Here is a 23,765-nt window from a genome sequence, read left to right as displayed (position 1 = left end):
CTGTTGTAGCCGCTGATCCACAGCCAGAGCCTGCTCTAGCCATTTTGTCCTGAGAGATAATGGTGAACACACACACACATACACACACACACACACACACACACACACACACACACACACATCACTCCAAAAATTTGTGAAAATATGACAGAGCTTAAATGTTTTAGTTTTGATTCAAACACACTACCATAACATCAAATAACATAACCAACAATACAAAAAAATAAATAAATGAAATAAAATAAGAGCTTCTGCTCAGGTTTTGTGCAAATATGAAATCCTGACAACTCCCACAATACAGAGCAGTAAAAGGGTGACATGTTGAAATACTAAAAAACAGTGTGACATATAAAAAAGGAATACAAAAGTTGCAGTGTTGAACTGCTCCAAACTCAACTCGTTTGTCAAATAGCTAAATGGTAGGAATTTATTGTTTGGTGATCGATTTGAGAACTAATAAAGTCATATTTTTATTACAATCTGTGAGATGTTGCCGACTGTATTCCCAGTTTAGTGTGCTGTAAAACAGATGAAAATAGATTCAAAAGCCGATTGAACACCAACACAGTAAATGCGACAGTGCGATAAGTTTACGCTTTGAAATGTACCCTTATTTTGTTGTGAGTCCGTTATTTTGTGTACATTGATCGCTTTGTCTGGAGAAAAAAAACCCAAACTCTACCATTGACTGGTCGCAGCGGTCACGTGTGTCAACAAAACAGGAAGTAGGCGGGGGTGAATGCTCCTATTGCGACCGCAGCCTCCTCTGTCGAAGCAGCTGTCAGGGCAGGCAAGGAGACTTTGTGGACGGACACAGGATCGAAATCATGCGGCCGATCAGGTTTCTTTCCTCAATATCATGGTGTCTCATCGACAGTGTACCTTCACATTTAGCGTTGGACTAAGGAGCCGATTGAGGGGAAATTTTGCTCGGGTGATTTTTATTTTTCATAGTTTTATCTCCACACAGCTGACGGCGTTTTCCGCCCGGTCCGTCCGACTCAACTCGTCCAGGCATGAGTGACGTTAATGTGGTTTTTTGGGACCAGTTGCAGGCTGGCAGCTCCGAGGTCGACTGGTGTGAGGGCAATTACCTTATTTACCCCAGCATCGCTGAATTTTACAATACGGTCGGTGTAACAATGTGTGCTGTGTTTTGTTTTTTTTTTTTTGTTTTGTTTTTTTTCCGTGTAATACAGTGTTGTTTACAGTCACAACCAGCCCACAGCTTGTCTGGCTTTGTTTTTCTTTGTACTGCACAGCTTTCTTATTGCTCTGTTCAGCAGGCTAGCTGTAGCTAGCTGCAAGTTGCACCGTTTTTCAACAGTTTGGCTGCTTTTTTCTGCCACAGCATCACAATGTTTACTTTAGCATCAGGTTACAATTTCCTTTTCTTCATTTCTGCTGAATGTCACTTTGCAAAAATAAATAAATAAACAAATTAAAATAAAAAAATGGAGGGGGCAAGGAGGCCTGCACACCATTGACGAGCATGCATGCTGTCACTGAGCAAAAGGATCAGTACACAAGATGTGGTTTGGCTCATGGCTTTTTTCCTTTGTTTATCATTTCAGATCAGCAACATTTTGTTTTTTGTTTTGCCTCCCATATTAATGTGCTTGTTCCGCCAATATGCAACACATTTCAACAGCGGGATTTACCTCATATGGATTCTCCTGGTTGTGGTCGGTAAGTTGGCTGCTCCTCATTACTCTGTGGTCACCTCTGGACTTTTGATCTCTCTGTTCAGCTTTCTTTACACAAACCACATCAAAACTAATACATGCAGTTAATGCTTTAATGCGTTGAAACAAATATGTGTTGCTCAACTATCAAACGCTCATTGGCCACATAATTAGGTACAGCTTTGCAGTCTGACAACCGTCTTGAAATATTCAGCTTTTGATTGGTGTTCATTCATCTGTATGTTTTATGTCTGAGCTCATAGATGAAGGTGTTGGAACAGCCATCATTATATTGCAGTTAGGTGCTGTTATGTGACAGACAAAATACACCTGGCAAGTAAAGTTCTGGGAAAAGCTGATCAGCAACCTGAAAATACACAGTTAGATAGGACAGTGTACATTGTCTAACCTGCCTGAGTTATGTCTTGATATTTTTTATATCAAAGTTTGGCTGGACACTTGTCTGTCTGCTTTCATAAACTGCTGCAACAGCATCCAGCCTTCGTACCCTCTTATCACTAACCTCAGTTATCCAACCAATGTATAAGCCTATTGCTTAAATTTTATTTAATTTGTCACAGTATTTCTATCTTAACTTGCGCAAATGTCTAAATTGTGACCTTGTCCTGGAGTTGTTGTATGATTCTCTTTTGTTTGCGCTGTTTGGGGAAAAATGCCAAGTCAGCATAGATAACCTGGAAGACCCCACTAAATCCTGAGAGGTGACCTCCATGAATGCTGAGAAAACACTCAGTAGCATTTGAATAAGAGTTACATAAGCAACTTACTCACAGGCACTTAAACTGATGGTGAGATGCAAAATAGGTCATTTACTCCCACAATGGACTGTGTAAAAACAAATGCATATTGTGTATGTTGGAGCAGTTTACCCTTTGCTTTCCAAGCCAGTGGTCAAACTTCTTAGGGAAAAGGGCAAAAAGCCATCTTGTTTTGTTTACTTGTTGACAGCGACAATTTCTTTTTCCATAGCACAAATGCTCATGTATGTGGCTCAGTAGCTCTGAGCTGGATCCCACTTTAGGAATTTTGAGCCTTTTAAAACTAATCAGCACTGTTTTCTAGAGGTTACATGGTTTCGTCTTCCCTCCACTGCCTCTGTAGTCACCTCGACCTTTGACTTGAGCAGGAAAAAAAATGGATCTGACGGTAAAAAAACAACATTCTGCTCCTTGTCCTCGGCCTTGGCCTCAGCTGTGTGTGGACTGTGAGTCATTCATGAGCTTTTGGGCAGTTGAATTGCCTGCTACCATTACCCTTACATATCCAGCTTTGTGTTTCCATTTAGAGCTGTAACTAATCTTTTCACAATAAATTTATCTGCTGATTACAGTCCATGGGACCCCATTTGTAAGACAAGTGGAGACACCTCATGTCTGTATTTGAATAAAAAAAAGTCAACATTTAAAATGTTGCAAGTGAGTACCAACAAATTGCTTCAATATGGTGTCTATATCCAAATAATTGTTTCAGCCCTCTTTCCATGAGAAAGTTAGTGTATTCCCTGTTCATGCATTTGTGTTAAAATTATTTATTTGAGTGCGCTGGCAGTTTGTCCTGACTGCTAACTTCTGACAGATCAGCAGTCTGTCTTGGATGAGAAGTTCGTTACAGCATTTGACTCTCCTGCAGTGCCTGGTATGAAAACAGATGATGTTGATAGGGAGAGGACTGCAGCAGACTGATAACAAAAGTGGCACAGACGAACCTGCCCCCGCCACCCTGTTTCAGGACTTACAGTTTAAGTAACACTGAAGCCGAAGTGACTGTGTTGGTAGTTACTTTTTGTTTCCTTTGTTGACCTTTTCTCTAAAGCAGCAAGACTTTCTTAATCTTGGCTCCTGAAGCTGCCTTTGTTTTTGGCACCAAGCCATTTGTGCTATAGTTGATCCCCACCCTCTCCCCTTGCTGCCTCTGAGGCCACATGCCTCCGTAAACCATGATTTTTCTGTTTTCTTTTTAATACTATTAACATCTTCAATGAATGTTATGAAATGCATCGGTGTCTCGTGTGAACAATATAGGATCACAGCTCCCTTCTGCATCTCTTTTTCACAGGTATTGGATCGACATATTTTCATGCCACTCTCAGTTTCCTTGGCCAGATGCTGGATGAGCTGGCCATCTTATGGGTGCTCATGTGTGCCATTGCCATGTGGTTCCCCAAGAGATACCTACCCAGGATCTTCAGGAAGGATCGGTACGTTTACCAGTATGATGGTAGTGTTTACATAGCTGGAGGCCTCTGATGCTGTTGTGATTTAGTTGTGTGAAATTAGAGATTTATGCTAAAGGAAACCATGCTGTTTTGGCTGGAACTTTTTTTTTTTTACATTAAAACTATTTTAATGCTAATTTTAGCTGTACTATATTTGTGTTAGGTGGGTTCATCTGGAGGAGCTGACTATCAGCCTCTGGCTTGTCATATGATGTGTCCAATGCTATGACTGCCCTGTTCAATAATAGGCCTGTCTAGGTTAGCTGACACCAGTGAAAGCTGCATCACATGTCTTTACTTCTCTTTCCATTGTCACTTCAGGCTGCATTTTTTTAACAGCCTTTGTAGCTGAGTGGTTCTTGTTTGCTATCTGAATGAGTTGTCTAAAGAGCTTTTTCAGTAATCCCAACGTTCCCTCTCTCTTTCAAAATGCTGTTCAGAAAGCACAAAATATCAGTTTTTCTGATTTCTCATGTCCATCTAGGTCACGGTTCAAAGTGGTTATTGGCATCTTGTCAGCAATCACCACAGGGTTGGCCTTTGTGAAACCTGTTGTCAATTCGCTGTCGCTGATGACACTGGGCATCCCCTGTACTGCACTGCTCATTACTGAGCTAAAAAGGTTGGTCATTTTATTTTTTTTTTTTTAAGGGAGCACAGTTTTCACTGACTGTAAAGATATCAGTATGACTTTAGAGGGACATTTTTTCTGTCTTAAGTCAAATATTATTTGTTCAATGATTTATTTTTATTTTTTTTAAAGTTTGAGCAGTTATTACACACCATTACTACACAGAATCTTCTACAGAATTTGTACTCTTGGGTTTTAGGGTTCATATTCATATTAGCAAGCTAATGTTTACATTGTGCATTCAGTTAGGCAAAACCGTTTCCCTTGGCAGTTCATCGTAAATCCTGGAGGTATTTCATAGAGACTGCAACCCTGTTTAATCTGATGATGTGTAGATGCTACTAAACCCTTGAGTAAAAACTAAACCACCTTTCAATGTACAACAGTGCTGCAGCAGATATTAGTTCCTCTGACGGCAGTTGTCTACTCAGCTCAGTCAACTTCGGTAGTAAATTTTGTCACCGACATAGTGTTGAGATGTTGTGCTACAAAAGACCTTTGACCGTTTGTACTTACATTGTTTAATGACATGTCACTTTTTGACAGGCTAATCATAGGGCCTTTTAATGTGAAGAATGTTCCTCAAATCACATATTTGTATGTCTCTACAGTACAGAACTATGCTCTGTTGTTTCCGTTTCCCACAACCCTTAGTCACTGCCGTCAGTCAACCTTAAGTCATCCATTGTCTAACCTGTTAGTATTTCTTTGCGTTACTTCCAGTGCTAGTCACCTACTGAGGGCAGTTGTTTTTGTGCTAAGTGGGAGAGAATTCTGTGGCCTGTGCTGACGGATGTTTGCTGTGAGAAAGAAAAGCGTTTTTCTTTTGTTTGTTTGGTGCTTTTTTTTCTTCTACAGTAAATCTGTTGGCTCCAATTCAGGGATATCCAATGAACATATTTCATAATCTGGAACTGGTGAAGCCGTAAAATCTGCCGCAGCTGTACTATGGTAGATGAGTTACTTGTGAATGACAGTGATGATACAAAACTATCTGAAAATGGTTTTGTTGTTTTGTTAATGCGGCACTCTGGATTAGCTCATGTATCTGTAGGTCAGTGGGGCGTTTGTGTGTGTGTTTTCACAGTTTCACTCTTCTGTCATTGCAGGTGTGAAAACCCACGGGTTTTCAAGCTGGGCTTGATCTCAGGGTTCTGGTGGGCATTGGCTCTGCTTTGCTGGATAAGTGACAGGATATTCTGTGAAATGTGGTCATCCGTCAACTTTCCCTACCTACACTGTGCTTGGTAAGTTCATTGGAAGCTCAGCACTGTATGGTTTATTATTAAGGTTATTTATTTATTGACAATTAATACATAGTGAAGTGAATGTAATTAAAATGTATGTGGCTAAATTGCAAAATGTCAGCCTTGTCTATGTGTAATTTAACACTGAAAAAAAACGTTACTTGAAATGGGATGTCTGAAAAATTCTGCCAGGGCATTTAAATGATATAATAACTGTTTATAATTATGTTTTTCATTAGTTTCCCAGATATGATGGTTTAGCTCATGAAAAAAATTTTTGCAGGGATGATGAAATTATGAAATTTTTCTATTGCAAATGTGCACTGGCATCGGAGACAAGCATAAAGGACACTAGAAAATTCCAGGGAAATTTTGAAGTGCCACGGGACCCGGGGCCCGTCGTCCGTCGCCCGTCGCCCGTCGTTTGTTGCCCGTCGCCCCTCGACTGGACGAGCAACCCGCGTACCGTCATGCTGTTGAAAGCCATCCTGGTGAAATTTCCGTTCGGAGAACCGATTGAGCTTGATTCAGTGAGTGCGTGTCTATATCTGCCTCTATTTCCGTCTGTGTATATGTGTGAGTGCATCTGTCTATCTGACTGTGTGTGTCTGTGTATATGTGGGAGTACGTCTGTATATCTGTCTCTGTGTGCGTCTGTATATCTGTCTGTATCTGGCATCTCTATATCTCTGTGTGTGTCTTTGAGAAGAAATTGAAAGTGATGGCCATAGGCCACAGGCAGAGTGAGATGAGACCAGCATGACAATTGATCTGTGATTGTGGAGGAAGCGTAGGAGCTATCATAAAGCCTGTCGTCACAAACAGAGGTCAAAGTCTCGTGACCTTTTTAAACTTTGAACGGAGTTTCTGTGACAAAGCATGATGAAGCAGTGAGGCTCCAAAGTGGGGTGGGTTTGATCCACAGACCTGATCTGTATATCTGTCTCTTTGTATGTCTGTGTAAATGTGTGAGTGCGTCTGTATATCTGTCTCTGTGTATGTCTGTGTACATGTGTGAGTGCGTCTGGATATCTATCTGTGTCTACATCTCTATATCTCTGTGTGTGTCTTTGAGAAGACATCATTCAAAGTGATGGCCATAGGCCACAGACAGAGTGAGATGAGACCAGCGTGACAATTGATCTGTGATTGCGTAGTAAGCGTAGGAGCTATCATAAAGCCTTTTGTCACAGAGTTCAAAATCTTCTGACCCGTTTAAACTTTGAACGGCGTTTCTGTGACAAAGTATGACGAAGCAGTGAGGCTCCAAAGTGAGGTGGGTTTGATCCACAGTCCTGATCTGTATATCTGTCTCTGTGTTTGTCTGTGTATATGCGTGAGTGCGTCTGTATATCTGTCACTATTTGCATCTGTGTACATGTGTGAGTGCGTCTGGATATCTATCTGTGTCTACATCTCTATATCTCTGTGTGTGTCTTTGAGAAGAAATCATTCAAAGTGATGGCCATAGGCCACAGACAGAGTGAGATGAGACCAGCGTGACAATTGATCTATGATTGTGTAGGAAGCGTAGGAGCTATCATAAAGCCTTTCGTCACAAACAGAGGTCAAAGTCTCGTGACCTTTTTAAACTTTGAACGGAGTTTCTGTGACAAAGCATGACGAAGCAGTGAGGCTCCAAAGTGAGGTGGGTTTGATCCACAGACCTGAGCTGAGAGAGCTGCGGTCGTCACGGTGATTTGAGAATTCGTTCGGGTCAGAGCTCAGACTCTCCCGAAAACGCTCCGAAAAGTGGCTTTTGACCACGTCCCGAACTACTTCGAATTGCGAGCAAATCGTAGCTCCGGTCCGAAAAACGAAAACACCGCGAAAGACAGAAGAGTCTGGAGATTCCGAAAGTCTTTATTTGATTTGAAAAGTCCTTAAAATGAGCGTGTGGGGACAGTGCGAAGTCAGAGTGACATTGTTTTTATTGAAACCTTGATTTGTATTGCAGTCAATTGGGCCAAAAACAGGTGTTTCTGACGCTCTGAGCCCTCCAGTTTAAATTTGGTGATGAGTAGAGCTCTCAAAGTTAAATTTTCTGAATCCCAAGACCTGTGTCTACGTTTTGACAAAAAATCTTTTGTCTCCCTTTCACGGTTTGGCCGTGAGCTCGAGTTAAACATGAAAATGTCGGTTACTTTTTCACAGTGTTCTCACTCTACTTAACGAGCGGCTCCACTCTAACTTTGAGGAAAAAGTGAATCGGACTGCTCCTTTGAGAGGTCATAGTTCAAAAACAGTACAATTTAGGAGAAACAGGCTTGATGTTCTGGAAACAGCACAAGATTTCCTCCGTTTTAAAGTTTCAATGACATTTCTAGGTGCATGTATGACAGAGCTACGCGACTGAGAAAATAGGTGAAATTTTGAGGCGATTTTTCGACGGCTCCCATGCATTCTCTATGGAAAATTTCGGCTGGTTTTTTGGGAATAACTTTGGGAAAAATCGGAAAATCTACTCCCCAGAACTTAGCACACTATTCCCAATCGAGCCGCACGTTTTGATATATATATTGTTGGGGTTCGTTCAGCGGTACGACCCGCATTAACGGACAAAAATCAGGCGGAATAATAATAAGAAGAAGAACTAGAAAATTCCAGGGAAATTTTGAAGTGCCACGGGACCCGGGGCCCGTCGTCCGTCGCCCGTCGTTTGTTGCCCGTCGCCCGTCGCCCCTCGCCTGGACGAGCAACCCGCGTACCGTCATGTTGTCGAAAGCCTTCCTGCTGAAATTTCCGTTCGGAGAACCGATTGAGCTCGATTCAATGAGTGTGTCTGTATATCTGTCTCTGTGTATGTCTGTGTATATGTGTGAGTGCGTGTCTATATCTGTCTCAGTGTATGTCTGTGTAAATGTGTGAGTGCGTCTGGATATCTGTATATGTGTGATTACGTCTGTATATTTGTCCCTGATCATGTCTGTGTATATGTGTGAGTGCGTGTTTATATCTATTTCTGTCTGTGTATATGTGTGCGTGTGTCTGGATATTTGTCTCTGTGTGCGTCTGTATATCTGTCTGTGTCTACATCTCTATATCTCTGTGTCTGTCTTTGAGAAGAAATCATTCAAAGTGATGGCCATAGGCCACAGACAGAGTGAGATGAGACCAGCGTGACAATTGATCTGTGATTGTGTGGTAAGCGTAGGAGCTATCATCAAGCCTGTCGTCACAAACAGAGGTCAAAGTCTCGTGACCTTTTTAAACTTTGAACGGACTTTCTGTGACAAAGCATGACGAAGCATTGAGGCTCCAAAGTGAGGTGGGTTTGAGCCACAGCAACAGCTTCACATAGACCTGAGCTGAGAGAACTGCGGTCCTCACGGTGACTTGAGAATTCGCTCAGGTCAGAGCTCAGACTCTCCCGTGGCTTTTGACAATGAGTGTGTCTGTATATCTGTCTCTTTGTATGTCTGTGTATATGTGTGAGTGCGTGTCCATATCTGTCTCTGTGTATGTCTGTGTAAATGTGTGAGTGCATCTTTCTATCTGACTGTGTGTATGTCTGTGTATATGTCTGAGTGCGTGTCTATATCTGCCTATATTTCTGTCTGTGTATATGTGTGATTGCGTCTGTGTATATAAGTGAGTGCGTCTGGATATCTGTCTCTGTGTGCGTCTGTATATCTGTCTGTGTGTACATCTCTATATCTCTGTGTGTGTCTTTGAGAAGAAATCATTCAAAGTGATGGCCATAGGCCACAGACAGAGTGAGATGAGACCAGCGTGACAATTGATCTGTGATTGCGTAGTAAGCGTAGGAGCTATCATAAAGCCTGTCGTCACAAACAGAGTTTAAGGTCTTCTGACCCGTTTAAACTTTGAACGGCGTTTCTGTGACAAAGTATGACGAAGCAGTGAGGCTCCAAAATGGGGTGGGTTTGATCCACAGACCTGAGCTGTATATCTGTCTCTGTGGATGTCTGTGTGAAGTGTGAGTGCATCTGTATATCTGTCTCTTTGTATGTCTGTGTAAATGTGTGAGTGCGTCTGTATATCTGTCTCTGTGTATGTCTGTGTACATGTGTGAGTGCGTCTGGGTATCTATCTGTGTCTACATCTCTATATGTCTGTGTGTGTCTTTGAGAAGACATCATTCAAAGTGATGGCCATAGGCCACAGACAGAGTGAGATGAGACCAGCGTGACAATTGATCTGTTATTGCGTAGTAAGCGTAGGAGCTATCATAAAGCCTTTCGTCACAAACAGAGGTCAAAGTCTTGTGACCTTTTTAAACTTTGAACGGCGTTTCTGTGACAAAGCGTGACGAAGTAGTGAGGCTCCAAAGTGAAGTGGGTTTGATCCACAGACCAGAGCTGAGAGAGCTGCGGTCGTCACGGTGATTTGAGAATTCGTTCGGGTCAGAGCTCAGACTCTCCCGAAAACGCTCCGAAAAGTGGATTTTGACCACGTCCCGAACTACTTCGAATTGCGAGCAAACCGTAGCTCCGGTCCGAAAAGCGAAAACACCGTGAGAGACAGAAGAGTCTGGGGATTCTGCCAGTCTTATTTGAAAGGAAAACTCCTTAAAATGAGCGTGTAGGGACAGTGCAAAGACAGAGTGAAATTGTTTTTAGCGAAACCTTGATTTGCATTACAGTCAATTGGGCCAAAACCAGGTGTTGCTGACGCTCTGAGCCCTCCAGTTTAAATTTGGTGAGGAGTAGAGCTCTCAAACTTAGATTTTATGAATCCCAAGACCTGTGTCTACGTTTTGACAAAAAATCTTTTGTCTCCCTTTCACGGTTTGGCCGTGAGCTCGAGTTAAACATGAAAATGTCGGTTACTTTTTCACAGTGCTCTCACTCTACTTAACGAGCGGTTACACTCTAACTTTGAGGAAAAAGTGAATCGGACTGCTCCTTTGAGAGCTCGTAGTTTGAAAAGTGGACTGTTTAGGAGAAAAAGGTTTGATTTTGTGGAAAGAGCACAAGATTTCCTCCGTTTTAAAGTTTGAATGATATTTTTAGGTGCACGTATGACTGAGCTATGCGGATGAGAAAATAGGTGAATTTTTGAGGCGATTTTTCGTCGTCTCCCATGCATTCTCTATGGAAAATTTCGGCTGGTTTTTTGGGAATAACTTTGGGAAAAATCGGAATATCGACTACCCAGAACTTAGCACGCTATTCCCAATCGAGCCGCACGTTTTGATATATATATTGTTGGGCTTCGTTCAGTGGTACGACCCGCATTAACGGACGAAAAAGTGACGGAATAATAAGAATAATATTAACTAGAAAATTCCAGGGAAATTTTGAAGTGCCACGGGACCCGGGGCCCGTCGTCCGTCGCCCGTCGTTCCTTACCCGTCGCCCGTCGTTCGTTGCCTGTCGCCCATCGCCCCCCGCCTGGACGAGCAATCCACGTACCGTCATGCTGTTGAAAGCCATCCTGGTGAAATGTCCGTTCGGAGAACCGATTGAGCTTGATTCAGTGAGTGCGTGTCTATATCTGCCTCTATTTCCGTCTGTGTATATGTGTAAGTGCATCTGTATATTTGTCTCTGTGTAAGTCTGTGTTAATGTGTAAGTGCATCTGTATATCTGTGTCTGTGTATGTCTGTGTATATGTTTGAGTGCGTGTCTATATCTGTCTCAGTGTATGTCTGTGTAAATGTGTGAGTGCATCTGTCTATCTGACTGTGTGTGTCTGTGTATATGTGGGAGTGCGTCTGGATATCTGTCTCTGTGTGCGTCTGTATATCTGTCTGTGTCTACATCTCTATATCTCTGTGTGTGTCTTTGAGAAGAAATCATTCAAAGTGATGGCCATAGCCCACAGACAGAGTGAGATGAGACCATCCTGACAATTGATCTGTGATTGCGGAATAAGCGTAGGAGCTATCAGAAAGCCTTTTGTCACAAACTGAGTTCAAAGTCTCATGACCTTTTTAAACTTTGAACGGACTTTCTGTGACAAAGCATGACGAAGCAGTGTGGCTCCAAAGTGGGGTGGGTTTGATCCACAGACCTGATCTGTATATCTGTCTCTGTGTATGTCTGTGTATATGTGTGAGTGCGTGTCCATATCTGTCTCTGTGTATATGTGTGAGTGCGTGTCCATATCTGTCTCTGTGTATGTCTGTGTAAATGTGTGAGTGCATCTTTCTATCTGACTGTGTGTATGTCTGTGTATATGTCTGAGTGCGTGTCTATATCTGCCTCTATTTCTGTCTGTGTATATGTGTGATTGCGTCTGTGTATATAAGTGAGTGCGTCTGGATATCTGTCTCTGTGTGCGTCTGTATATCTGTCTGTGTGTACATCTCTATATCTCTGTGTGTGTCTTTGAGAAGAAATCATTCAAAGTGATGGCCATAGGCCACAGACAGAGTGAGATGAGACCAGCGTGACAATTGATCTGTGATTGCGTAGTAAGCGTAGGAGCTATCATAAAGCCTGTCGTCACAAACAGAGTTTAAGGTCTTCTGACCCGTTTAAACTTTGAACGGCTTTTCTGTTACAAAGTATGACGAAGCAGTGAGGCTCCAAAATGGGGTGGGTTTGATCCACAGACCTGATCTGTATATCTGTCTCTGTGGATGTCTTTGTAAAGTGTGAGTGCATCTGTATATCTGTCTCTTTGTATGTCTGTGTAAATGTGTGAGTGCGTCTGTATATCTGTCTCTGTGTATGTCTGTGTACATGTGTGAGTGCGTCTGGATATCTATCTGTGTCTACATCTCTATATCTCTGTGTGTGTCTTTGAGAAGACATCATTCAAAGTGATGGCCATAGGCCACAGACAGAGTGAGATGAGACCAGCGTGACAATTGATCTATGATTGCGTAGGAAGCGTAGGAGCTATCATAAAGCCTTTCGTCACAAACAGAGGTCAAAGTCTCGTGACCTTTTTAAACTTTGAACGGCGTTTCTGTGACAAAGCGTGACGAAGCAGTGAAGCTCCAAAGTGGGGTGGGTTTGATCCACAGACCTGAGCTGAGAGAGCTGCGGTCGTCACGGTGATTTGAGAATTCGTTCGGGTCAGAGCTCAGACTCTCCCGAAAACGCTCCGAAAAGTGGATTTTGACCACGTCCCGAACTACTTCGAATTGCGAGCAAACCGTAGCTCCGGTCCGAAAAACGAAAACACCGTGAAAGACAGAAGAGTCTGGAGATTCCGAAAGTCTTTATTTGATTTGAAAACTCCTTAAAATGAGCGTGTAGGGACAGTGCGAAGTCAGAGTGAAATTGTTTTTAGTGAAACCTTGATTTGCATTGCTGTCAATTGGGCCAAAAACAGGTGTTTCTGACGCTCTGAGCCCTCCAGTTTAAATTTGGTGAGGAGTAGAGCTCTCAAACTTAGATTTTATGAATCCCAAGACCTGTGTCTACGTTTTGCCAAAAAATAATTTGTCTCCTTTTCACGGTTTGGCCGTGAGCTCGAGTTAAACATGAAAATGTCGGTTACTTTTTCACAGTGCTCTCACTCTACTTAACGAGCGGTTACACTCTAACTTTGAGGAAAAAGTGATTCGGACTGCTCCTTTGAGAGCTCGTAGTTTGAAAAGTGGACTGTTTAGGTGAAAAAGTTTTGATTTTGTGGAAAGAGCACAAGATTTCCTCCGTTTTAAAGTTTGAATGATATTTTTAGGTGCACGTATGACTGAGCTATGCGGATGAGAAAATAGGTGAATTTTTGAGGCGATTTTTCGTCGTCTCCCATGCATTCTCTATGGAAAATTTCGGCTGGTTTTTTGGGAATAACTTTGGGAAAAATCGGAATATCGACTACCCAGAACTTAGCACACTTGTCCCGATCGAGCCGCACGTTTTGATATATAAATTGTAGGGCTACGTGAAGCGGTACGGCCCGCATTAGCTGCCGAAAATGTGACGGAATAATAAAAATAAGAATATTAACTAGAAAATTCCAGGGAAATTTTGAAGTGCCACGGGGCCTGTTGCCCGTCTGAGTACCAAAGTCACCCCGATCACATTTTGCTTTGGAAAACTGATTGGGTTCTGTGATCTGGATGCATGAATACGCACAGAATGAGAGTGAAGACATGAGTCTGCTGAACGTACTAGTATGTTCAGTTGGGCATTCCCAGCCCATATATTTGGGACAGACGTGTAACAATCAGTGTTTTCAGCACCTCAGTAAGGAAGGTCAATCAATCAATGAATTTGCACAATTTTATTTATGTTTGTTGTCATGCTCCTCTCATGTTAATGAGCAGCTCCACTCTGGATTTGACAACTCCTTTGAGCCCTCATAGTTTCACGTTGTACGTCTCTGTCTCAATTTCACAACAGGCTCATATATACGACTATCGTGTTTTAAGTGTGTGGACAGCATTTACAAAACATTTTGGTAAACATTCAGTTTTACCTACAAGATGTATGCCTCATTAACATAACAGTGCATCAGGCCATGCCAGAAAAACTGAAGTGATTACTTCCTCTGTTACAACATCTAACTGCAATGTGTAAATAATGCATTCATCATATGAAACACCACGTTGATACCAGTTCATTTTGCACATAATTTTTATTAAACATTTTGAAAAAGTAAAGTGGAGACTTCTGATTCAAAACTTTTAACACATCCCGTAGTAATACTTTTCATCCTGCTCAGACAAAAAGAAAATGGAAGAATATTATAAATAATGACATTAAAAAGGAATTCAAATGGTATCAGAGCATACAACATCATTGTGCAAAAATGAAACTCCTTCATATCATCAATTCATCACAAAAAACATGTGAATTTCACAAACTTACTCTTCACAAAATGAAGAATCAAACAGACTGTGTACATATGAACACATCCAATCTTAAATATTCAATGTAATTGAACACAATCAAACAAATAAATCCAAAAAGAGAAAATTAAATTTTCTATCAAACATTGTCATCACTTACCTCTGTGTCTGCATTGTCTTCGATGTCAGGTGGGATCTAGGTAAATGCAACATTACAGGTGTGTATGTGTGTGAGGTGGGGCGGGATAAGGGGGTGGAATGTGTAGTGGGGGTTGGGAGGGTGCTATTTACCCATAGCTGGGACAGTGGTTGACGAGCACCAGGGCACGTCCACACGGTGGTGGGCCTGTATGCTGCGTCTCTGGGGCCCACTGCTGCTCCGAGATCCCCTGCAGTTCAGCCTGGGACCGTGAGGTACCCAGTTTCCGTGTGTGGCCGCGAGGAGGCACTGCAGGAGTCTTGGTAGTGGAGAGGCTATATACTGGCAGGTGGAAACTAACATAGTCAGCTCCTCTTTTCACCCTCCATTAGAAAGGCTAGCCAGCGGCAGTAGATGTAAGCAAAGAATAGCACACAGAGCACCAGTAGCACCAGCAATACCAGCACCAGCAGTAGCAACATGCACTAACTCTAAGCACTACACTACAGCACTTAACGCTTCACACGTACCCTGTGTTAGCACACAATGCGGTGTGTACAAACACACACACACAGACAAAGACACACACGCGCACACGCAGAGAAAAACACATCCATGCACACGACATAGACACACATAAAGAGAAACACAGAGAGAGAACACAGTACAAACCACACTACAAATGGAGCAGGCTCTGATGGAGACCATACCACAACACAGGGAAAAAGGGTTGCAAAAGAAGGAGAACATGCTCCAAGATTGGCCACGTTGCCGAAGAAATGAAAACGGCGAATGAGAATACCTAGCGCTAATCTGGCCCGGTCCTATCTGCTGAAAAGCATTGAAAGCGATGAAACAGCTACGCTCTATACTTACCAAGAACCATTTTCTACCTAACAGTTGCCAAATGCAACTAAAACGAATGAAGAAACCTGATGGAATAGCCATCCAGACACGATTCCACGACTGTGGAAAGAAGAACAAAAGAGGCAGCATTGTAAACAATGCTAAAATCAAGAGTCTCCCGCTGAAGTGAGAACACAGTATACCGCACTGTGATAGCTATAATAAGTTTGCAGCACACCTGATTGAATGCAAGATTCCGGTCGCGAGATATAAATGTGATCAATCAGTGTCTGCTTTTCTGTTGTCGCAGCGGAGACAAGCTGGCTATAGCCTCTGGACTCAAACAAATCACGGATGGCTTTTTTTCCTTTGGAGAACAGGTCTTCATTGAAGTCTCCGCAGACCACAACAGGCTGGCAATCCATCATCTCCAAGGAGTTCAAGAGGCTTTGAATGTTGGGAAGAAATGTTTCAAGAGAGAGATTTGGTGGTCTGTACACAGTGGCTATCACCGCTCTGACAGGGGCCTCAACTTTGACAACAGCAAACTCAAGATCCGGCACATGTTGAAAGTATCGCCGGGGCTCCGCTTGAAGATTGCTCTTGTAGTAAATGGCAACTCCACCGCCCTCTTTCGTAGCCATGTCTACTCTGTTTGCGTATGAAACGTGTCTGTTGCGCGCAAACAGGTCGTATCCGTCCAAGTGAAACTTTGGAGGAACGAAGGATCCACTCAAGTGAGTTTCTGTAATACATAAGACGTCGGCAAGCCTGAACTCGTGATGACATTTTACATCGTCAAAGTGCGACGGAAGTCCTTCCGCATTGTGATGGACGATTGCCAAAGTGGAGCCAGTGTGGTCTGCTTTTTTCACAAAGTGCAACAGTGGTCTCGTAATGTGGAATGAAGCGCGGTTCATGTTTTCCATTGCCGTCGTTATGTTTTGATCTGCATAAATCTTCTTCTCCTCAAACTCAACGATCTTCAGTCCTTGAAGCGAGTTTGTACGGCTAAGAGCGACGTAGGCCATTCCAGGTTCGAACACACGCTTCAGACACACCACTGCAGACTTCATAGTCATGCCTTGCACTTTGTGAGCCGTACAACCAAATGCCAGTTTGATTGGGAACTGGCGTCGAACCACTCCTCTGACGCTCGTGCTTTCCTCCGATCTTTCGACGTACACCAAGTCGTCCGTCGGTCCTCGAATCCTTTTGCGGAATTTTTTACCCGATGTCGGATTATCCAATTCGAGCCCGATCAGCGTCACCTTCGTCGATTGGCCTTTTTCGCTTTTTTGGACAATGTTCCTGATTGTGGCGAACGTCCCGTTAACAATCCCGTCTTCGATATCCAGGTTGCGAATCACCATTACCCGTGCTCCACACGCAGCTTGAATATTGTCTGGCAAATCCCTTTTTTTGCCCTTGACGCAAACATGAGTCATGAACATTCGTCCTGTCCGTGGGTCTTTCTTGTAGTCCTCCGCCGGAATGTCTTGAATTTTTAAGTTGAGCCCAGTCAAAGTAGCAGAATTGTGGGCATCAACTTCTTTGTTGGTCGCGAAGATATGCAGGGCATCGGCCGGACAATCTTTGGCTTCAACGATGGCCCCCGTGAGCAGAGCTCTGTCGTCGACGCTGAGAGGATCCGTCTTCTTCTTGGTTCTGATCCTGTTCAAGAGTTCGGCAAAATCGCGGTCGTCTTTTTGCCGCATGATCTCTGTGAGGTTAACCATCTGGAAATCTCTCCAGAGATCAAGAACGTCTTCCTGAAAGACGCAGAGGGGTTTGGCTCTACCAAGAGGTGGCAGCTGGTAAAAGTCTCCAACTGCAAGGACAGACATTCCTCCAAATGGTTTCTTGTTGCCTTTGATTTGCTGAAATCGCCAATGGACGTAGGCAAACAGCTCCTTAGAAACCATGGATATCTCGTCTATGATCAGAATCTCCGCATTGCAAAGCACCGCTCTGAGATCGTCCAGAGCGTTTCCAAGACCTTGATACGGCGTCTTCAAAGTTCTTGGCAGCTTCAAGATGGAATGCAAGGTTTTCCCAGAAATGTTGAAAGCTGCCGTGCCTGTAAACGCAGTAAGAAGCACCGCAGGCTGGGACATGTCCGCAACGTTGCGAAACCTGGGAAGTTGGCGGAGAATCTTGGTGGCCTCTTGATACACGCACTTGATGACGTGGGATTTTCCACAGCCGGCTCCCCCAGAGATGAAATAAAAGAAGGGTTCAGGATTTTGACCCCAGACACATTTCATACACCACTCGCGCACGGTGTAGAAAATGGACGCTTGCGTTTCGTTGAGGCTTCGATACATACTTCTCACGAAGTCCGGGCTGAGTTTCGGCGCCTCGATGGCCGGTAGCGCTCCGCCGCAATCAGCCTGGATTTGGAAATCCGGAACCTGGTCGTCTTCTCCGCCATCGTCGGGATTGACGTCTTCCAGCTCGGCCATGCACTCCAAACGATCCATTTCGACCTCTGGTGCAAAAGTGTTCCAGGCGTTGATGACCGGTCCTTCCTCTTGAAGTTTTTGCAGCGCTTTCTCCATTTTTTTCCCTTGTCCTTCGTAGCGCTTCCTGTTGAAGTCTACAATGCCTTTTACTGCCATTGAGCCTTTGCGGCCGCATTTGTAGAACTCCTGATAAGTGGGATGACTTTCGGACGTGAGCTCATCATCTTTTCTGTGCGGTAAGTACAGCTTCAGCAGGCGTCTGTAAAACTTTTCGGGTTGTTTCTCCTCCGAGTACCGAGTAAATCGGATGATGGCAGCTTTTCCCGACGTCCTCTTCTGAATAAATCCTTTGTCGTTCTGGAGGGGAATGGCATTGGGTCCGAGAGCTTGCAGGCCATAGAGAACTCTGTACTGCGACACAAATTCAGCGAGACACATGAATTGAAATTCACGCGCTGCGGGTCTGTGTGCGTACTTCTCAGGAAATCCAGACATCCACACGTCCTCGTCGTCTGGATTCATGTTCATCAGCGTACTCATCGGGAGACTCATTTTCATACCATCCTCGTCCGTCTGTATGAAAATGACCGAGCGGGTGCACTTTTTAAGTGGCAGGCTGCATACTCGCGCCACTGCTTCCTGAGCGCTGACCTCCCTGTGCTTGGCGTAAGCTTGCATGATCTGCTTCATTTCGTCCCGTTCGTTGACCTTGGATTTCTTCACTTGGCGAATTACCGTGTCGAGGTACTGCGTCATCTCGTGCTCCGGCTTCGATACGTACGACATCATGTACATGATGCAACTGTAATCGTCGAGTACGTACTGTATATCCATGTTGGCATTCCAGGCTCGCAGTAGATCGGGGTTGTATCCGTTTACCCAGCTGTCCTTGGGATCACGCTTCATCATGACGACCATTCCGCAGGTGAGGTCGTCCACATATTTTTCGTATTCTTCTTGGGTCATCTTACATTTTTCCAGCAATTCGGACAAATCCTGGAACGATTCTTTTGGATCGTTCAGAAAGTCTCTCAGCGCTTTTAACTTTTCCTTAGCCTCCATTTGTTTCTTTCCAACAAATTTCTTGTTGGACTTGAATTTGGATTTTTCCCCACTTTTCTTTTTCTGGACATCATCCGCTTGTTTTTTCTGCTGCTCATCATCTTCAAGCACGGGGTCCTCCCAGGGCGGGATGGTGATTCTGGTCTTCTCCATGGGGAGCTTGGGGAAACCAAATCTGCAGGCTACGTTCCCTCTCCTGCACGTTTTCGAGTGGTTTCGGCTGTGGACTTGAACCTCCGACACTATTTTGTGGAGCTCAGGGTCAGCTTTCTCGTCGGGCATCTGGCAGGTGATGTAGCGGTCAATGAAGTTGACGAGATTGGCCATTTCGACGTCATCCTCGAGATCGAGCTCCGGTGCATCTTTGATCCAAACCAGCATGTGAATGTGTGGACTTCCTCGCGCTTGAAACTCCACCCGATAGAAGTAATCCTCCACCGGACCAATGGGCTGAGCTGGTGACAGGATCAGATCTGTAAGCAGCGCATCCACCCTCTTCTCAAACATGCGCATGACAGTGACTGGGTTGCTCTGAAGAATGTCGCATTTTTCGCTCCAGTCCAGCTTTGAAAAGTCCACTTCTTCACCTTGCTGTGCTTTTATGACCTCAATTACTTCAGGCCATCTCATTTCAGCAGCAGAAAAGGTGACAAAAAAGGTCGGCCTGCCCAACTGTCTGACCATAGCGTGTAGATCTCTCAGTGTCTTCTCCCAGTACGCTGGAGTTCCTCTAAGGGGTTGCATGAACCGCGTCACTTCCCTGTTTTGGATGAGTTTTTCCAATTCTTCTTTATCCTGAAGCATCTGGTTGCAAATTTTCCTCCCGTCCTTGGTTTTCTTCTTTCCCTTCCTTGTTTGGATAGACATGCTGTTGGTCGCCATGTGAGTTTCCGTCACAAACTGCGCAAAGAAGAGGTACGTTTGGTCCTTTGCAAACCGGCTGTCCACACATAAGAGCCTCGCATTGAAATATTTACTTGGGGACAATTTGATTTCCCTGGTCTGGTCCAATGTGTTTTGTCCAGTTGGGAACTGGACAGGAAAAGCCATCGCTTCAAGTTTCGGTACCTTGAAGAAGCTGACGGGTTTGTTTCCTTGGGCGGGAGCGACGCTGAATATCCCATCTCCGTAGGATAGAACTTCCTGCGCTATGTCCAGAGGCTGCATGCAAGTGTCCAATGCCAGACCTGGTCTGAGATCCTCCTTCTCTTGGTCCACGTTGTTGGGCTGCTGTTCTTCAGGCTGTGCGGCGTCTGCGTTGACCTGTCCTTCTTCGACCGGCTGATCATCCTCTACGATTTCAAATGTAACGTTTTCGTTGACGGTTACATCGCGGTATTCCGAATGCTTCTCCTTCAGAGTCCTTAGTCCTGCTAGCACATTCTTCATGTTCACAGTGTAGAAGTGCTGATGTCCCTTGTACTGAATCTTCCGTTTCAGCTTGACCTGCAGCAGCTGGGCTTCGGGGTTGGGCCTCGGGAGAGCGTTCACTGTGGCTTCCATTTCCGATGGTACGCACACAACTGCACCATGTACTGCCCGTTGTCGTCCTTTCGGCAGTGATACGATTTTTGCAAACGGCAAGATTTTTGCGATCAGCTGCCTTTCGAGTACATTTAATTCTTCTAGCTCCGGTGGAATGGGTGCTAGCGCCAAGTTATTGGCAACCGCGATGGATGACATATCTCCTCTGGTGAGGTGGCTGTCGCAGGTGTGGCAGATCCACTCCTGCATCCTCTCCTGCGGTACGGTGCAAGGGGCTGAGCATTGACCTTCACATTTGTGGATATACTTACCTGTCAAGCATTCAGCCACAACGTGAAGGTTTTTGACGTATTTGTCTCTCTTGCAATACTTTACCTGATCTGGGAAGAGAGCTCTGTGGCACACTGTGCAAACATATGTGGGCCCGTGTCGAATCCTTTCCTGAAATGAAGCGATAGCTGCTTGCATGGAAGGGTTAACCACAGGCAGTGGAGTTTCCGGACGGCGGCTTGCAACTTCTCTGTATTTCCTCTTGATTCTCAGTGCACAGTGCGACTTGTGACGAATACGAAGAATAGCATTTATAGCCAGTTTATCCTTTTTGCTCTGAGTGCAACGTCGAATATGATGCAGCCTGAATTCTGGGATGTGCTGATACTTTGTACGCTGGTACATTTTGTGCCTGCTCTGAAAAGCAGGATCAGTGCTGTACCTCTCCCTCAGGTACATTTTCTGCCTGCTCTGAAAAGCAGGATCGCTGCTGTACCTCTCCCTCAGGTACATTTTCTTCCTGCTCTGAAATGCAAGATCGCTGCTGTACCTCTCCCTCAGGTACATTTTCTGCCTGCTCTGAAATGCAGGATCGCTGCTGTACCTCTCCCTCAGGTACATTTTGTGCCTGCTCCGAAATGCAGGATCGCTGCTGTACCTCTCCCTCAGGTACATTTTCTGCCTGCTCTGAAATGCAGGATCACTGCTGTATCTCTCCCTCAGGTACATTTTCTGCCTGCTCTGAAAAGCAGAATCGGTGCTGTACCTCTCCCTCAGGTACATTTTTTGCCTGCTCTTGAAAGCTGGTTCAGTGTTGTATCGTCTGGTGATGTATTCTTTCTTTTGTTTTCGATGATGAACATCTTGGGCATATTTGGTTTTACTGGCCTGCATTTTTTTCAGCCGAATAGCACTGCTTCCTGTGCTTTCATCTCCAGTTGGTACACTTCCTTTGCGCATCGCTTTTTTTCGCCTTTCCTTGCTCAGTTTGGACACATCTTGAATTGCTATTGTAGGACAATGGGTGATGTTGATTGGCTGATTTGCATGCAATTGCTCTGGTTGTCTGGCATCCGTTTTTCTCCTAGGGACGTCAGCATCCACACTCATCTGCTGTTTCACTGATTGCCCAGGGGTCTGTCTGGAAACATGCTGACTTTCAAAGGAAACAGGCATCAATTCATAGCTCGCATGTGGACCACGTTCTTTGAAAAGTTCATGCAAGTGCTCAGCCATGTCACTCAGGTCACTAAAAGTCAGCATAATGGCAGTTCCTCTTGGCTGTGGCAAACCTGTCTGTGATCTGGAGTGGGAATCAAAAAATCCATAGCGTCCAGATCTTTCTCGGAAAACTGCAAAGCACTCTGGAGCTACTATGAGTACAGCATGGCGGACGTCTTGTGAAAGGCACTCCAGGTTCTTGGCAAGAGACAACAGACCACTGTCTTCTTCGACTCTCAGGCCACCTACCATCAGATCTGACACGTTCATGTTTACAGCGTAAACATTACTCTCAGTGAATACCTGCTTGGGCATCTCTTCCAAGGTTAAATGATCGCTTTGGAATTTGTTGTCAAACAAAAGTTGCCGTTTAACACCCACATAGAGTGCATTTCCCTGTTCAAGCACTCTGTCAAGAGAGATCGTGTCGAAATGCAACCCTTCGTTGTGGTAGGCCAGAAAGGTGAGAGCCATGCAAGTGCACTGACTGTTACGAGAAAAATCTCCATACCTGTCGTCTGCCTGGGAATGACTTGCCCTCACAAATCGAATGCGCTGGCCTGGTGCCATGAAGGAATCCTGAAATTATTTTATGAAGGAATGCTGCAAAGTTGGTCTCTTTTTTTTTTTTTTTTGTCAGTTTCATCATTATTACTACCATCATTTATCATAACAATTGTTATTATAATTATTTAAAATGTTTTATTCTGGTACACATGCGTCACCTGTTTGTAACGCTTGTAAACAGACATGGCTAAGCAATATCTTTTGACAATCAGTTGTTTCAGGACAGCTATTTTTAAGAAGAGATTTTCATGCGTTATGCTTCTACAGTGTGCATGCACGTAACCTGGCTGGCACACTCCATGACACTCACTGTTGACTTTACCTGTATAAAAATAATTGATTGAACAGCATTTGCTAAATATAACAATTTGGACAGTGTTACAATTATTACCCATTATGAATGTTTTAACTGTTCTTAAAATACATGCTAAACAAATCAGGAAAAAAAAAAAAAAAAAAAAAAAAAAAAATTAAAAATTACAAATAAAAAAAAATCTAGTCTTATATTGATATGTGACGTTCCATGACCTTTATTAATGTGGGAATACTTTGTTAGTTCATGTGAATGAACTTGTTATGGTATTTCATATTCCTAATTTGTTCAAAATTATTTAAAAATGTTTTTGAATAGAGGTAAACCACACAGACACGAAAGTTCACTTTATTCAGCCCTTTAGACAGTACCTTGGTGCCTATGAAAAGATCTTCATCACCATTATTGATGTCAGAATTTGTGCGATTATTTGAAATTACTTTTACTAAAAAAAAAAAAAAATCCCATGGATGAATGAAGCTGTTTTGTTTTATATTTTGCACTTCTAAAATGGCCATTCTGTTTTTATACTTTTGAGTTGAGGTAAACCAACCATGAAGCAGGTTTGTTTTTGATGCAGCTGACTGTACTGTAAATATTCAGGCAATTGTGGAGACTAAAAAGTACCTTATCAGGTGAAGCAGACTGGCAAGCTGTGTCCTCAATGGTGCAGAATTGTCCAGCAGATGAAGACATCAGACTTCTGGCCATCTGAATACATAAAACAGCAACATTTTAGTAAGAGGAAGACTTATAGTGAGGAGATGCATGTTACTGAATGAGACTAAAACTTACTTTTGCAGGTGGAGAACAGGGAGATTGTGGCTCGTGCAAACTACTGGGGAATCTGGTCAGAGGTAATCCAACCAGCTGATGAAAGAT

The 23,765-nt window shown here is 43.8% G+C and overlaps 1 protein-coding gene across 4 annotated transcripts in view; it reads left to right on the top strand.

The window, feature by feature from the left end:
- The first annotated feature begins 749 nt into the window (after positions 1-749).
- Positions 750-23,765, top strand: part of acer2 (alkaline ceramidase 2) — a 30,688-nt gene continuing 7,672 nt past the window's right edge. For 2 of the 4 annotated variants that reach the window (XM_029507228.1, XM_029507252.1), the window contains exons 1-6: positions 794-1,130; positions 1,575-1,689; positions 3,762-3,903; positions 4,406-4,543; positions 5,662-5,799; positions 23,687-23,740. In XM_029507228.1, the coding sequence (XP_029363088.1) occupies positions 1,017-1,130; positions 1,575-1,689; positions 3,762-3,903; positions 4,406-4,543; positions 5,662-5,799; positions 23,687-23,740 (701 nt within the window). In that variant the 5' untranslated portion in view covers positions 794-1,016. Of the gene's footprint in view, positions 1,131-1,574; positions 1,690-3,761; positions 3,904-4,405; positions 4,544-5,661; positions 5,800-23,686; positions 23,741-23,765 lie in introns of all 4 variants that reach the window. The other 2 variants (XM_029507237.1, XM_029507244.1) reach the window with 2 other exon arrangements.

This window comes from Echeneis naucrates, chromosome 1 (genome assembly GCF_900963305.1).
Source record: "Echeneis naucrates chromosome 1, fEcheNa1.1, whole genome shotgun sequence".
NCBI classification, from domain to species: domain Eukaryota; kingdom Metazoa; phylum Chordata; class Actinopteri; order Carangiformes; family Echeneidae; genus Echeneis; species Echeneis naucrates.
Note: the sequence above shows the minus strand (reverse complement) of the source record. Positions and strands in the feature narration are given on the sequence as shown.